Raw genomic sequence first — 16,537 nt, 5'->3', positions numbered from 1 at the left:
GCTCACCATGAGAGTGTCTCCTGACTCTCCTTCAAATGCTAGGCACTGCTTAAAAATACAAACACATGCAACTTTCTTTTTTTTAAAGATTTTGTTTATTTAGCCCTGGCTGGTGTAGCTCAGTGGATTGTGCACTGGCTTGAAAACCAAAGAGTCACCAGTTTAATTCCCAGTCAGGGCACATGCCTGGGTTGCAAGCCAGGTCCCCAATAGGCGGCATGAGAGTGGCAACCACACATTGATGTTTCTCTCTCTTTCTCCCTCCCTTCCCCTCTCTCTAAAAATAAATACATTTAAAAATTTTTGTTAAAGATTTTATTTATTTACTTTTAGAGAGAGGGGAAGAAAGGGAGAAAAAGAGGGAGAGCTATATTGATTGGTTGCCTCTTGCATGCCCCCAGCCAGCGACCTGGCCCGCAACCCAGGCATGTGCCGTGACTAGGAAGAACCAAACCAGCAACCTTTTGGTTTACAGGATGACGTCTAATCCACTGAGCCACACCAGTCAGAGCAAATCACTTGCAACTTTCTTCAAAATCCTTCAGTTTCAAATCTACACTCTCACGTCTTTGTGCAAACCAAAAGATAGTCCTGAACAGTGCTATTTCACTTCAGCAGTAGCATCCAAATAAATACAAGGTTTTTGCATTCATCCTAATTAAGAATCTCATGTAAAACTGAAAAAAAGTAAGCAGGTGAGATAAATATATGCTTATTAGTATTTATTACCTTGAACTCAGCCAATTGAAAACTAACATATTTGTGATTAAAAATTAGATTGTGCATTTAACACTTAGTTCAGGTAAACCAAGACAAAATGTACACTTTTTAAAAATTTATAATTTTAAAACAGTGTACAATAAGGTATATTGTTATGATGCTGTGCTTATTGAAACAGGACTCTACTTACGATAAATCATTTAACAGAAAAAACTAAACAAAAGTCAATGAGTAACACCACTTGTTTTCATCTAAATTCCCAACTTGCTAGTATCAACACAGTAGTGTTTAGACTATTTGGACCTTTAAACTTTTCCTATAAAATTGTTTTCCCTCAGACCAGGATACCAGTGTGATTAAATTGCTATCCTGTCTTTCACTATAGGACCTGATGGCTACCTGTATTTCCGGTTGTTCCTGAAAGGTGAGAGAGAAGGAGAGCAGCAAAGCCAACTAAAACTAATAAAGATGCTTCTGTAATTTAAAATTACAGTTAGATTGAGAAAACAGAAAAAAATGCAATAAAAAAAATGACAAGAGGAGAAAGGCTTCCAACCAGCTTTTTCCACTTACAGGGAGCCTGAGTAACATCTTCGGAGAAGCAACAATGAGGGGTTTCCTGAAGTTCCGGACCATCTGTCTCCTGAGCAAGTGGAAGTACTGAGCGGGAGTCGTGGGGTGCACCACAAACATGTTCACAGTGTCCCCATCCACCCCCTCCTCTACGCTGTCACACATCTGGGAGAGACAGGAAAGAAAGGAGAATGTTCAGATCATCTCATGCAATCATAACGACTTCTGCTCTCCAAACAGACTGCAGAGCTCTCAATGACAAGAGAAGTTTCCCTCCACTGTAGAAGACACCAGGAAGTAAATTTATAGCCTGTGAAGAATTAACCAGAGGATGGATCTGATGGCTCCCCCATCTGCCTGAGTCTGTGTGTTTTAACATGGTTGTTCCCAAACACAGCTGATTTCAAGAAGTATCTGGAGGGGACCTTCTAAAAAAATACAGATTCTGATTATGTGGGGTTAAGATTGTGAGATTGTGGAAGGATACACTGTCAGAATCTCACTCTCTTAATGAAATAAACACAATTATAGTTTGGATTGTTTGTTTTAAAGATAAAACAAAAGCAAAAGCAGCTAACAAGGTTAAAAAGTCAAAGGCAAGGAATTAAATCTTAGAAGATCCTGGAGGGACAGAAAGCTCCTAACCCCACTCCAGAAGCAATGGAGAGAAAAGTGAGTGATTTGACTAAATCCTGACAATTCTGGCTAGTCCTCTCTAATTTGGAGAGAGGGTGTGCGGAGGTAACCCTGGGGAAAACCAAAGGCCAAATCTGGAGCAGGAAACCCTCCAGCGCTCAGTGGAGGCAATGGGGCTGCCAGGCTTGCTGCTTCCGAAGCATTAAATCTGTGTTTCATTCAAATAGTACAATGTATGACAATTTAAGGTGCACACTAAGTATCTGTAGGAGGCGGTTCTAGTTCAAAGCACCTCAGAAGCAGGAAAACATTCCTGGGAATCCAAAAAGTATTGGCCATACCTGCAAGAAACGCTCTATGCGACAAGAGGAGTGGTCGGGTCCAGCCCCGTCATACCCATGGGGTAGGAGAATCACAATACCGCTCTGCAGGAGCCACTTGGCCTCTCCTGGAAAAGTAGAGGGAGGGACTGAGATCCCTATGAAGCAGCAACAAAAGGGGTCTGATCTGACCTGGGTAGAGAATAAATGTTAGTTTGCTGCCAGGCTCCCTAAACCCATTTTCCTTACATGTAATGTCTAGCATAGTTATACCATACTTGGGAGAAAATACAGCCATCCTATCAACTGAAACCCTAGAACGGTACATATCCTGGGCTTAAGCAAGTCAAAGACAAACTCAGTGGCGAATGTCCAGCTCCCAGGACAGCATGGCCATGCTGACTCCACTTCCAGCACAACTCTGTCGAGACTGGGCAGCTCTTGCTTTTCCTCAAGCACCCCTGACAACACAGGGCACTGTCCTCAAGCTGAGGACACAGGCACTTTGGAAGAGTCTCTGGACATGTCAAAGTCCAGCCTCCTCAAGACACGTTTCTTTTTAGTTATTTTTATTTTGAATTACATTTATTGGGGTGACATTGATTGGTATGTCCCTTGTAACTACATAGTTACAGAGAAACACAACCAAGGGAAAGATCCATAGTGCATACTCAAAATCCAAGAGTGGTCACCCCCAAACTGGTGTGAGAGTCTGGGGGAGACTCACACTTGTACTTTATATACTTTGAATTTTTACAGTAAGCAGCTACTGCTTTTATTAATGATTATAAAAATAATAAAGATGTACAACTTTCAATATTCAGATACTCGAGTGTCCCTGGATTGAGGGAAGCAGATTTTCAAGGCTGCCATTTGCTCTGACCACAAATCCTCGCTGTGTCACCATCACCAGCTTGTGATTTATGTCATAGCTACTCAATAAACCCAAGAGCGGACTCGAAAGTCAAACTACTTAGGACCTGGTTGGTGCAGTCCTGCTCCCTTCAGCCAAACACATTCCCCTGCAGATGGGAAGGTGCTCCCTGCACAGTTGCTCCCCATACAACACCCAGCTCTCTGGCAGCTTATTTAACGCCAACAGCTGCCATGCCCCATTGGATGACAAGGCAACCCCTCAACTCTCCCCAGGGTCTGTGGTACAAGGAGTCTCATAAGCAGCTAAAGGCCCTTTTCATTCATTTGTCCCCATGAGGCTGGTGCCATGTGTCCACTATACACCCATATTCCAAAACCTACCTCCAGAGATGAACGTGTCAAAGATGATCTGGGCACCATTGAAGAAATCGCCAAACTGAGCCTCCCAGAGGGGCAGTAAATTAGGGCTCTCGATACTCATTCCGTATTCAAATCCCAGGACAGCCTCTTCTGACAGCGGGCTGTTGCTGACCTGGTGCAAAGGAAGAGAACGGAGACACTGTCATGTTGGGGAAGTGGTGACCCAATCAGTAAAGGGAAAAGCCTCACATTTATACAAACCTCTCAAGGGGGAGGAGGGGCAGCGAGAGCAGCTTTATTTTCAGTCATCTCCACTTGGCTTTGGGAAAAAGCCATCTATGAGTGATGCATGTGGGAAAGTTGAGACAAAAAGAGGAAGACATGAAAGAGTTTGGAATACAGGCATTGAAGATTTTCTTCAAGGATAAGCAAAATTAACTTCTCAGATGACCCACCTTTTGAGCTGAGAGTAAAACTGTGTCATACAAGCTTAAAAAAAAGTCACAAAACAAAGGGGGAAACATACCAAAAAAAGGCTTACCTTAGGTTAGAATCCATAATATCCTATTTGCACAACAGATTAACAGACCATCATGATATGTTAAGATAAAAAAAGCAGAATATAAAGTTACATCTCTGAGGAGGCTAAGGAGATATGACAATGAAATGCAACATGATTCTGGACGGGTTTGAGGACCAGATGACAGTCACATCGCAATGTTAACTTCTTGACTTGGCTGGTGATACTGTGGTGGTGTAGAAGAATGTCCTCCTTTGTAGGGAATACACATCTAGTGCCTCAAACGTTGCAACTGGAAGTTTCCAACTTGATGTCTCAAGTGTTTCAGAATGAGAAAAAATTCCTTGTGTATTATACATCCAAATTTTTTGTAATTGTGTGCTTCTTTCAAATATTTCTTTAAAATATTCTTTATAAGTTATCTATCTATAAAATATTATCTGGTAATAAAAAATAAAATATTGATACATGGTACAACAGGGATGGACCTTGAAAACATGATGCTAAGTGAAAGAAGTCAGTCACAAAAGGCCACATGATATATGATTCTACTCAGATGAAAAGTCCACAACAGGCAAATCCACAGAGACAGAAAGTAGATTAATGGTTGCCAGGGGCTGGGAGGAGGAAGGAATGGGGAGTGCCTGCTAAGGTATGGGGTTTCTTTTGGGAGGGTGATAAAAATGTCCTGAAATTAGATAGTGGTGATGGTTACACAACTGTGAATATATTAAAGATCACTTCATTACACACATTGGAAGGTTGAATTCTTTTTTTATTGTTTATTCTATTATAGTTGTCCCAATTTTTCCCCTTTTGCCACCTTCCACCCAGCCTACCTCTCCCTGTTGTCCATGTCCACGAGTCATTCATGCATGCTCTTTGACTAATCCCTTCCCTGTCCTTCCTCCATTCCCCCTTCTCTCCTCCCCTCCTACAGCTATCTGTTCTGTGTTTCCATGTCTCCGGTTCTATTGTTTCTCATTAGTTTATTTTGTTCATTTGATTCCAGTTATAAGTGAGGTCATATAGTATTTGTCTCTTGCCAACTGGCTTGTTTCACTTCTTGTAATATTCTCCAGTTCCATCCATGCTGTCTAGAAAGGTAGGAGATCCTTCTTTCTTTCTGCTGTGTAGTATTCCATTGTGTAAATGTACCACAGTTTTTTGATCCACTCATTTACTGATGGGCACGGGGCTGTTTCCAGCACTTGGCTATTGTAAATTGTGCTGCTATGAACATAGGGGTGCTTAAGTTCTTTTGAATTGGTGTTTCAGGGTTCTTAGGGTATAATCCCAGCAGTGGAATCACTGGGTTATAAGGCAGTTCCATTTTTAGTTTTTTGAGGAAATTCTATCCTTTTTCCCACAGTGGCTGCACCAGTCTGCATTCCCACCAACAGTGCACTAGGGATCCCTTTTTTCCACATCCTCTCCAGCACTTGTTGTTTGTTGATTTATTGATGATAGCCATTCTGACCGGTGTAAGGTGATATCTCATTGAGGTTTTAATTTGCATCTCTCTGATGGCTAGTGATGTTGATCATCTTTACATATGTCTATGGGCCCTTTGTATATCCTCCTTGGAGAAGTGTCTGTTCAAGTCCTCTGACCATTTTTTAATTGGGTCGTTTGTCTTCCTGGTGTTGAGTCATATGAGTTCTTGACATATTTTGGAGAGCAAACCCTTGTCTGATGTATCATTGGAAAATATGTTCTCTCAGATAGTTGGTTCCCTTTTCATTTTGCTGTTTTCTTTAGCCATGCAGAAGCTTTTTAGTTTGATGTAGTCCCATTTTTAAAAAATTTTTCCTTTATTTCCCTTGCCCTAAGAGATAATATCAGCAAAAATATTGCTATGTAGGATGTCTGAAATTTTACTGCTTATGTTTTCCTCCAGGACCTTTATGGTGTCACAACATATATTCAAGTCTGAAAGGCTGAATTCTGAATCTCAATAAAGCTTTTATTTAAAAAAAACAAAAAAATTACATCTCTACGATGATTACAACTATAAAATTTTGTGATTTATATGGATAAACACTCGATGATAACAGGAAAATGCAAAGAGATGATTTATTATCATGGTGGGATTATGCATAATTTATCACTTCTGATTTCTATTTTGATTTCAGTTATAACTTATATAATACATTAATTTTCAGAAAGACTGCTGAATTTCTCAGATTCATATATATGTTGTAAATGGGGTTTGTAGTAGCCACTTTTCTTGTATTTCCTCTGTCCTTACCTCGTTCCTCATCTTTCTTCCTATCCAAGGCTGACATGCCTATTCATATTCTAAATCCTTTGGTATTTGGCTTTTTCTCCCAGCTTCATCACCTACCCCTCTTTTCTGAACCTTTCCTCACTGGCTTCCTCCTCTCAGCAGATAGACAATCAAAAGCTTAAAACCAAAACAAGAAATATTCTCGATCAGTGCTCTCCAGCTATTCCTTCCCTTCACAGTCAAGCTTCTAGAAAGAATTATCTAATTCCCTCGCCTCCTCCTCCTTAACTCTTGTTTACCATCCAACAGGTACACTCTAGCTTCTGCTTTCCCCACTCCACTAAAATAGCTCTACATAGAATTGGGATAGCCAAATCGACACAGAAAAAAATAGCTCTACATGAGGTCAACCCTTCGCCCTCTAGTTGCCAAAGCCAATGACCATGTTATTCTTCCTCTTGTATGACTCCTCCTTACTTGAGTTCAATGACACGGTGACTCTTCATGCCTTCCTGGATGCTCTTTATGGAAATACTTTTCCTATGACAGTCACTTAGCTGTTGTTGTCCCCAAAACTCTATCCTTCAGCTTTTCTCACTCTGCTTTCTCTCGGGGAGATTCTCCCACCCCTGTGGTTTAAACACTCATATACCCTGATTACTTCCAAATCTAGATCACAAGACCGGATTCTTTCCTTAGCTCCAGATATACTTATTTAATTGCTTGATAGAAACCTCTATGCCATTCAGCGCCTCTAAATCAAATGTCCAAAACAGAATCCATTCTCTTTCCTCACCAAACCTGTTCCCTCTTCTTCACTCCCTGGTTGGGTAAAGGCTGTTATCATATACCAGCTGTCTGAGTCATGAAGCTAGAATAAAACTGAGATTAGTCTTTCTTATTTATTCCCTACATCTACCAGTAAGTCCTTCAGCTATGATTTTCTGCATAGTTCTCAAATTTGACCCCAACTTCCATCTGCACTGTTATTGCCCTAATTCCAGTCCCTGTGATTTCCTGCCTAGGTGATTGAGAAGCGTCCTTAGAAATTGTCCTAAATTCTCATTCTTTTTCAACCTAGGCTTCCAAAGTGTTATCAGGAGTGATCTTTCCATTGACAATATGAAAATCAGATAATCTATTCAGAATTCCACCACGGTTCTCTTTTATATAATACCTGAAGTCTCCCTCAATGTGGGTAGTCCTATCTGGCTTATCTCCTTGTTTTTACTCCTGTATCCACTTCACCGTTCAATTTCCAGGCATATGAAGCTATTTGTAGTTCCCTGGACATATCGGGTCTTCTCACTTCTCAGTTTTTTTGGTGTGCTATTGTGTCCACATTGAATGTTTTCCCTACATGTGTTAGAACAGGCAACTCCTACTGTCCTTCAAGTGTTGGTGAAATTTGGCTTCCTTGCCAAACTTTTCCTGATTTCCTCAAGTAGGATAATCTGTTCCTTCTCCTATGCATCTACTGTACTTTATACTTTATATAAAATATACCTCATTTTCTTGAATCTCTTAATGCTTTTATTTATTCCTAAAAGTATTTACGGTGGCCAGTAGTTATACATAATATGTACACATGGCAGTGCAAAGTGTAGGAAAAAATAGAAATTAAGATTGAGAAACAGAGTTGGGGAAAAGACATAACCTGGCAACCTACTCACTTTTACCAAGTCCACTGTAGCCTCTATCCCTTCATAGAAGCCATTATATATTTTTTGAAAACTACAAAAGATTCACTGTTTTATTTTCTGATATTATGGAAGTCATTATCAATAAGAGAATGCTGGTTAGCTGCGAGATTCGTGGTTACACACAACGAAGACAACAAAGACCAAGCAGGTGCTTCTCCCAGGGTCTTCATATAAAGTACATGGTATTAGGTAATAAATGAAATCTTTGACAGCTTCCTCATAAAAATGGCAGGGTGTTTACTTGAGGCTTTTCAAATACTAATATTTAAGGCTAATCAACACTATATATGAAATCACAATTCCAAAAAAGTCATTGGTGGCGGGGGGCTGGGGGATATTAAACATTTCAGCCAAAATAATTTTAAGGCTGTATAAATATAACTACTCCTTAACCATTAAGGAGTTGAAATTACATTCAGCCCTTTGAAAGCAACTGGGAGGCTGATGTGGCCCCCTGTGAAAATGAGTTTGACACCCCTCATCTAGATTATCAGTCTGATTGACACAGGGGTAGATTTTAGGCTAACCTGAAGAAAAGCTGAGCAGTACGTCCATTAAGTAATCTTCCTGGAATTTTCCTTTTGACAAGTAAATTTTTTAAATAAATATTGATATCAATGACTCAAGATTATACTCTCAAACAAATGACTAGAGTAGGAAAACAGAGGACATGCCCCTAATTGAACCTTAAAGGGTAATTTATTTTAATAAACATCACATGCCAGGTGTATGCTGATTGTTGGAGAGACGAGTAATGAGAAGACCCAACCCCTGCCCTTGACTCTAATGAGTACAGTTCATTGACTGGCCACGGAAATATGTGATAATAGAAATATTAGTCAAGCCTACTAAACCTTAGGGAATGAAGTAACCTGATGAAATAGCTTTTCTAAAAAAATAGGAAAGGAATATTGGCTAATTATTCACATTTTTGGTTTACTTTAATGAATCCAGCAATATGAAGTCTGTAATATCAATTTTTGACTAAGAAAATTAACATTCATTTGACATTGATATAATTGCAGAGAAGTAGCCAGAGTAAAATAACTTTAGTCTACTTGCTAATATGTTACTTCCGTTCCAAATGTATAGGCCTATACCATCTATCCACTCAGCATCCCTTTACTTCAAAAACATTGAGCCTCTAGTTGCTTTAAGAATCCTGTAACTATAATCATTAGCATCTGGAGTTTACGATAGATAAGAAAACATCCTACCTCTAGAAACCCCTTCTGATTAGGGTCCATATGGTTCAGAGGGATGTAGGTGTCAGCAGTCTTCTGGCAAACAACCATTGCATGCCTTTGACTAAATGTTCCACGGCCAACATCCTGGCCACTCAGACGAACATTAAAACCTTAAGCAAGCAAGAGGGGCGGGGGAATCCAGATTCCCATGAATAACTTAGTAATAATAAGACATGGTGACCCTAAATTGTTGTACATCAACTCATCCTGAGAGTTTTCCTTAGCATAATAGGTTATCCTTACAAAATATACGAGTCCTATATTCAATATCCACAGTGAACATAAGGTTGTATAGGAATGGAGAGTCATCATTTGCCTTACAGTTTATATATAAATATATTTTTTATGTTTATTTTTAGAGAGAGGTAAAGGAGAAAGAGAGGAAGAAAAACATCAATGTGTGGTTGCCTCTAGCATGCCCCCACCTGGGGAACCTGGCCCTAAACCCAGGCATGTGCCCTGGCTGGGAATCAAACCAGCAACCCTTTGTTTGCAGGCCCACACTCAATCCACTGAGCTACACCAGCCAGGGCTGCCTTACAATTTTTAGAGGAAATGTTTTTCTAATACATCCAACCCTGAGCCCTTTTTTTCCAGGTATAATTGCTCTAGTCTCCAATGAAGGTTGCCAACATGACTTACACTATAATTAAATAATATTGTCAGGTAAGAAAAGATAACATGTTTTAGAATCTCTCTAGTCAATGAAAACAATAGGAAGTAGTTGTCACTTTAAACTCTGCAGAGGTTACAGGTAACAAATGTCATATTAAAGCATCCTCTTCTCGCTGTGCAGCTAAACAGAAACTTCTTACCTTGAGCAAGTAATGAGCCCAAGGCGAGAGCCTCTGCCGTGGCCCAGTCTAACTTGGTTCCATCCATCACCTTCTCCAGTCTAGACTGTACAATTGAAGGGAAGGAAAAAAGAAACTTTTAAGAGTGTATATCCTTTTTCATATAGTTCAAAAAAGGCAATGCAACAGAAATATAAAAAAAAAACGAATGTTAAAACAGAAAGTGTAAGAGAATACATGAAAGTCTGATAGCAGTCATATAACACTTCATTTGTTTTTATCTTTTTTTGATATTTTTTCTTCTTATATGACATTTTAAAACAGGCAAAACACACAGGTGCTCAGGTTAGTTGTTAACTCTGTGGGTAACTGAGAGATGGCAGCAGGGAAGTGTTCATGGGGAACTGTGTTTATAATAAATATTCTATTTCTTCTCCTGGATGGGGAGAACATAGTTTGTTTTAATAGCCTCTATACCTACAATTAAAATACAAAAATGAAGTTAGTGTTTTAGAAATAGTTCAGAGGGTAAAGTTTTTTTATCCAAGTTTAAGAAAGATGGAGGCTTTAACTCCTTGCTCTCTTGTTTTTAGCAGTGAAAGTCCTGCATCCCAGGAAATCCCTGAGTCCTAGGCAAACCAGGGGGCTAGACAGGGGTTTTCACATCTATATTCAACATGAGACAGTATGTAAAACCTCAACATGATTAAAGGTGTAAATAGTTGACTCCAGGGGTGTATTGATTTTATTTATTTTATTAAGCCACCCAAAAGAATGAGAGTGTTTTCTGGTCAGAAAAATTCAAACAGGGATTCTGATATTGCTATACATTTAAAAATGTGCATATAGTACACGTACATTGAACATATTAAGCAGAAGGAAGGAAAGAAGGAAGGAAGGAAGGAAGGAAGGAAGGAGGGAGGGAGGGAGGGAAGGATAGAAGAAGAGTAGGCAAAATCTGAGTTAATTGACTATCAGTACCAAAACACCACTAGACCTGTTTCCTAGAACACCATAACATACAAATATTTGTCAAATAAATTAGCCAATGAAATGACCAGACCGACATCAATTCCTCTGTTGCACAACAAAAAATAACAGATTTCAGAGCTTCTCACCTGAGCATACATCTTCAGAAGGTGACTGTGCATCTGGAGTTCCTCCGGCACCTCCACAGACTTGCCACCAATAAACCGTAGGAGGTCTAGGGGCACACCTGTGTTCCAGGTGGTAATACGGGCTTCCGGTTGGGCCAGGCCCTGCCAGTGGGCCTGCAGGTGAGTGGCAGGGGGGCTATAGTGGGCCAGGTTTGTTAAATGGTCATTTAACTTTGCATAGTAGGAGGACTTGATTTCTGAGACCTCCTCCTGGGTCATGAGTCCATTGGCAATAAGGTGCTCTGCATATGTGTCTGGAATGCTCTTTCGGGCTCTGTCCAAGAAAGAGGGGGAAAAAAATCAATGTGATTTGTAAAAATCAAAGAAAGACAGATATAGTCATTATCAAAGGTATGGTGGAGTGTCATCACTGTAAAAAGGCATGCAGGAAATGCTTCGGAACTTCTGGTAGAAGGGGTGGTTGTGTGACATTGTGAATGTACTACATGCCACTGAATTTTAAATGGTCCATTTCATGTCATTTGACTTGCACTCCAATACATTTTTTTCCCCAGAAAGACAGCTGTAACAACTTCATCCAAGCAAACGAGAGAAAACAAATTTATCTTTAAGAATTTTGTCTATGTTCAGGTAGAAATAATTGGTAGTTTTTCTATGACTTGGTAAATTCAGTTATTTACAGGACTGGCCTATATAATCTACCCATTCAGCACTGCTTTGTTTTAAAAAGTATTAAACCCAAAATTGCCAACATCTGTTTCAGGTGTCTTTAAGAATCCTGTACCTATTTAGCTCCTGGGTCTTATAACAACAGTAATAATAATGTCACTCTACAGTTGCATAAACTGTAAGTTCTATTCAGGTATATTGATATTATCATACTCAATCCTGACCAAAGTGAGAGGTAGGCAGGATAGATTATTTTAAATGGGGTGCTCAGGCACACCAAGTAATTCAGCTGCCAAGCTCAGAGCTAAAGAGATAACCCAGACTTTTTCTTCCAAGAGCATTCTGCTACTTATGACCAACATAATTTATAAAATGTCACCAAGGTTATTCCTCTGCTTTAATTTATGTATATGAGAAATAAAGAAGCAGGGCCTATTTTACTTTCTAGTATCTAAAAAGGAAATTCCAAAGAGACATATCTGTCTGTTACGTTAGCCCTCCCACTCAACACTGTCCAACAGGAAAAGAACGCAGGCCAATGTGGAATTTAAAATTTCCTAGTGGTCACATTAGAAAAGGTAAAAAGAAACCCATGGAATTAATTTTAATCACATTTATTTAACTCAATATATCCAAAATATTATCACTTTAACATCTAATCAATACAAAAATTAGTACCAAGATAGCTAGCATTTTTCATATAAAGTCTTTGAAATTTGGCGTGTAGGTTCCACTCACAGTGCAACTCCATCAGGATTACCATGTTTCAAGAGTTCAGCAGCCTCTTACAACTAGTGGCTTCTAAATTGGACAGTGCAGCTCTGACTGTCATTAAAACTCATCGTGTAACCTCTTGCCAAGGCAGAGTAGGTCCCCGTCTATAGTTTGCAGAAGTGGATCATGGAGGTTCTGTTCCTGACCTGTCAATGCCATACTAAGTAGCTTCAGGCAAGACTGCCTTAGTTCTCCTATTCCATCTTCCCATCTGCTAAGTGAGGTTGTTAAGTTGCCCCCTTTGTCTATTCACTGAGGAAACATGTAGAGTTTAAGAATATGGGGAGCTTTCCTGACACCCGTAGGGTGACCATCTCAGTCTACCCAGGACTGTCCCAGTTTTAGCACTGAAAGTTTTGTGTCCCAGACAAACCAGGAAACTTGGCCATTCTAATTGAGTGTCAATAAAAAGCATAATGTGGGCACTATGGGGAAGAAGGCATACTAAACAAAGGTGTATAATTGTACCTGATAATTTTGTACATGACAGGGTTGGTGAAGAAGGGCTCATCCAGCTCATTGTGGCCCCACTGCCTGTAGCATAATAAATCAACAATCACATCCTTCCGGAATCGGCGCTGGTATTCAAAAGCCAGTCGTGTGGCATGGACAACTTCCTCTGGGCTATCTCCATTGACGTGGATGATGGCACAGCCCACAAGTTTCCCTGAGGCAGAGAAGACCAAGTTGAAGTGGGCCAGTTCACCCAGATGACATTAGCCCGGTGCCAAATGAGTGGAGAGGCAGCCCACAACCTCAGAGATAGTTTGAGTTGGTCATTAAGAACCCAAACATTGGTCCTGGCGGGGTAGCTCAGTTGGTTGGAAAGTCATCCCAAAACATCAAGGCTACAGGTTCAATCCCCAGTCAGGGAGCATGCAAGAATCAACCAATGGAAAAAACTACATACTCTTCCAGTCAAGACGGCAGCATATGTAAACACGGCTTGCCTCCTTGCACAACCACATCAAATTACAACTAAAATAGCCCTGGCTGGTGTGGCTCAGTGGATTGAGTGCCAGCCTGCTAATTGAAAAGTCACCAGTTTGATTCCCTGTAAGGGCACATCCCTGGGTTGCAGGACAAGTCCCCAGGCGGGGGTGTGCGAGAGGCAACCGATCGAGGTTTCACTCACACACTGATGTTTCTCTCCCTTTCTTTCTTTCTCCTTCCCTTCCACTCTCTCCAAAAATAAATAAAATCTTTTCTAAAAATTACAGCTAAAATATACAACAACCATCAGTCAGAACCATCAGAAATCAAGCTGAATGGAAATCTGACAACTATGAAATTATGGCATAGACTCAAACAAGCTGGTCTCACATCCACGTGTGGTGGAGTAAAAAAAAAATTCTGGAGGGGTATCTCGGGAGCAGGGGTCCCAGCCCGAAACACAGCCCCCCAGCCCAGGGTTCCAATGCCAGGAAGATAAATCCTCATATTTGGCTACAAAGCCAGCAGGGATTGAGTCGGTGGAAGAAACTTACAGAGTCCAAGCAGTTCCTCTTAAAGAACCCAAACATGGTCTCAGACTCACTCCCTCTGAGTTCCAGCACCCAGGTAGCAGCTTGGAAGGCACCAGTGGCATACAAGGAGGAACTGAAGTGTCTGGCATCAAGGCAAGACTGGGGAGCAGCTTTATCCCAGACAGAAATGTGGGCAGAGGTCACTGTCCCTTTTCTAAACTCTCCCCTCAACAGAGCCATGGGCAGGCTAGTGCAATATCTGAGATTCCATCCAGCTGGCTAACACTGTTGCTCCACCCTGGAGATCCCCAGAGACTCCACCCCACTCAACTTACAGGCCCACCAAAACTGCTTTTTCATATAAATGGCTGGCCTCCACTCATACTTCACAGCTTCCTAAATTCTCTCAAACAAGCAACACCCAGCCTCAGCGAGCTCACAGCCCCCTACCTTTTGCTAAGGGGCCCCAGGCCCAGCACTAGCAGCAGCTAGCCTAATTTCACAGACTGGCTTCACTTGGGAATGTCTAAGCCCAGCACAAGTAGCAGCATCTCAGATTGCTTTATAGCTCATACAGGGAAGCCCTGGGAAAAACACGGGTGGGGGTTGACCTTGGCCTACACTGCCCTGGAAACCCCAGAGACCGTGCAACCAATGGACAGCTATAGACCACAAAGAGCAGAGGTTGGTGGTCAGTGGTCACAGCCAGTCCTTGCAGCTGACTGGCCTGGGTAAATCCCTCCCAAGGACCTCAGCAGTGAAAAAAGATCCAGTCAGAAACAAAGGACACAGTAATTGAAAAAAGAACAATTCACAGGGAAACAGAAGTAGGGTGGATGAAGCTGAGAATCAAATCAATGATTTGGAACATAAGGAGGAAAAAACAAGCAATGAGAACAAGAAGAGGAAAAAAGAATCCAAAAAAATGAAGACAGTATAAATAGCTTCTGGGACATCTTTAAGAGGTCCAACATTCACATCATAGGGATGCCAGAAGGAGATGAGAAAGAGCAAGAAACTGGAAATCTATTTTTTAAAAAAGGTGAAAGAAAACTTCTTTAATTTGGTGAGGGACATAGACATGCAAGTCCAGGAAGCACAGAGAGTCCCAAACAAGATGGATGCAAAGAGGCCCACTACAAGACACATCATAATTAAAATGCCAATGGTTAAAGATAAAGAGAGAATCTTAAAAGCAGCAAGTGAAAAGCAGTCAGTTACCCATATGGGAGTTCCCATAAGACTGTCAGCTAATCTCAAAAGAAACTTTGCCAGCTGGAAGATTTGCAAGAAATATTCAAAGTCATAAAAAGCAGGGACCTATAGCCAAGATTGCTCTACCCAGCAAAGCTATCATCATTTAGAATCTAAGGGCAGATAAAGAACTTCCCAGACAAGAAAAAACTAAAAGAGTTTTTCATCACCAAACCATTATTGTATCAATGTTGAAGTTCAAAACTGTAAAATGGCAATAAATATATATCTACCAAAAATTGAACCTAAAAAACAAACTAAGCAAACAAGAAGAATAAAGACATAATCATCAATACAGACAGGATCAATAAGTACCAATAGGTAGCTACAGAATAGTCTTGGGGATGTAAAATACAGTATAGGAAATGGAGTAGCCCAAGAATCTATGCATGACATGTGGACATGAACAATGGTGTGGGGGACTGCCTGAGGGAGTGGGGTGTGCTGGGTGAAGAGGGGCAAAAAGGGAAAAATTGGGACAACTGCAATGACATAATCAATAAAATTTAATTTGCCTTTTAAAAGAAAGATTTATTTTTTAGACAGGGGAAGGGAGGGAGAAAGAAAAGGAGAGAAACATCAATGTGTGGTTGCCTTTCACATGCCCCCTACTGGGGACTGGGCCCTGCAACCCAGGCATGTGCCCTGACTGGGAATCAAACTGACAAGACTTTGATTTGGAGGCAGGTGCTCAACCACTGAGCCACACCAGGCAGGGCAATAAAATATAACTTTTAAAAAGAATCAACCAATGAATGAATAGGTGGATAAAGCATCAGGCTGATATTTCTTTCTTTCTCTCTCAAATCAATCAATAAAATATTTTTAAAATTATATTTAAAAAAAAATCTTGGAGTCTAGCTAACAAGAATGAGTTCAAGTCACAGTTCTGTGACTTACTGTGTGACCTTCATAAAATTATGAATCTCAGTCTCCCTATCTATAATGCTAGGATAATAGCTCCTACTTCTCAGCATTGTTGTAAATATTAAATGAGTTAATGTATATAAAGTGCTTAACAGTACCTGGTACATTTATTTTGTTATTGTCATTATTACTATTATCTTTCCTCCTAAAATAAAAGGGTCATGAGAGGACACATTCTAGAAAACAAATGGATTTTCTCCAAGGAGAAGGTCAAGATGAGTTTTCAGTATCTCTAATCATAAAAAATTTACATAGCCCTTAAAGGTACCCAGGCCAGGCCTCAGTCTGAAACAGTATAGTTTCTGCTGTCTAACAGTTCTCATAACTTTGTGAAACAGGGAGTGGGTATA

At 40.4% G+C, this 16,537-nt stretch overlaps 1 protein-coding gene across 2 annotated transcripts in view; it reads right to left on the bottom strand.

Moving 5' to 3' along the window:
• The window catches only part of DHTKD1 (dehydrogenase E1 and transketolase domain containing 1), a 45,364-nt gene that overhangs the window by 7,280 nt on the left and 21,547 nt on the right, over positions 1 to 16,537 (bottom strand). For both annotated transcript variants that reach the window (XM_045857869.1, XM_045857870.1), the window contains 7 exons: positions 13,009 to 13,207; positions 11,098 to 11,410; positions 10,001 to 10,085; positions 9,156 to 9,295; positions 3,507 to 3,657; positions 2,271 to 2,377; positions 1,294 to 1,458 (listed from right to left, as the gene is read on the bottom strand). In XM_045857869.1, the coding sequence (XP_045713825.1) occupies positions 1,294 to 1,458; positions 2,271 to 2,377; positions 3,507 to 3,657; positions 9,156 to 9,295; positions 10,001 to 10,085; positions 11,098 to 11,410; positions 13,009 to 13,207 (1,160 nt within the window). The remainder of the gene's footprint in view (positions 1 to 1,293; positions 1,459 to 2,270; positions 2,378 to 3,506; positions 3,658 to 9,155; positions 9,296 to 10,000; positions 10,086 to 11,097; positions 11,411 to 13,008; positions 13,208 to 16,537) is intronic.

This window comes from Phyllostomus hastatus, unplaced genomic scaffold (assembly GCF_019186645.2).
Source record: "Phyllostomus hastatus isolate PE091 unplaced genomic scaffold, TTU_PhHast_1.1 phas_scaffold_1674, whole genome shotgun sequence".
Taxonomy (NCBI): domain Eukaryota; kingdom Metazoa; phylum Chordata; class Mammalia; order Chiroptera; family Phyllostomidae; genus Phyllostomus; species Phyllostomus hastatus.
Note: the sequence above shows the minus strand (reverse complement) of the source record. Positions and strands in the feature narration are given on the sequence as shown.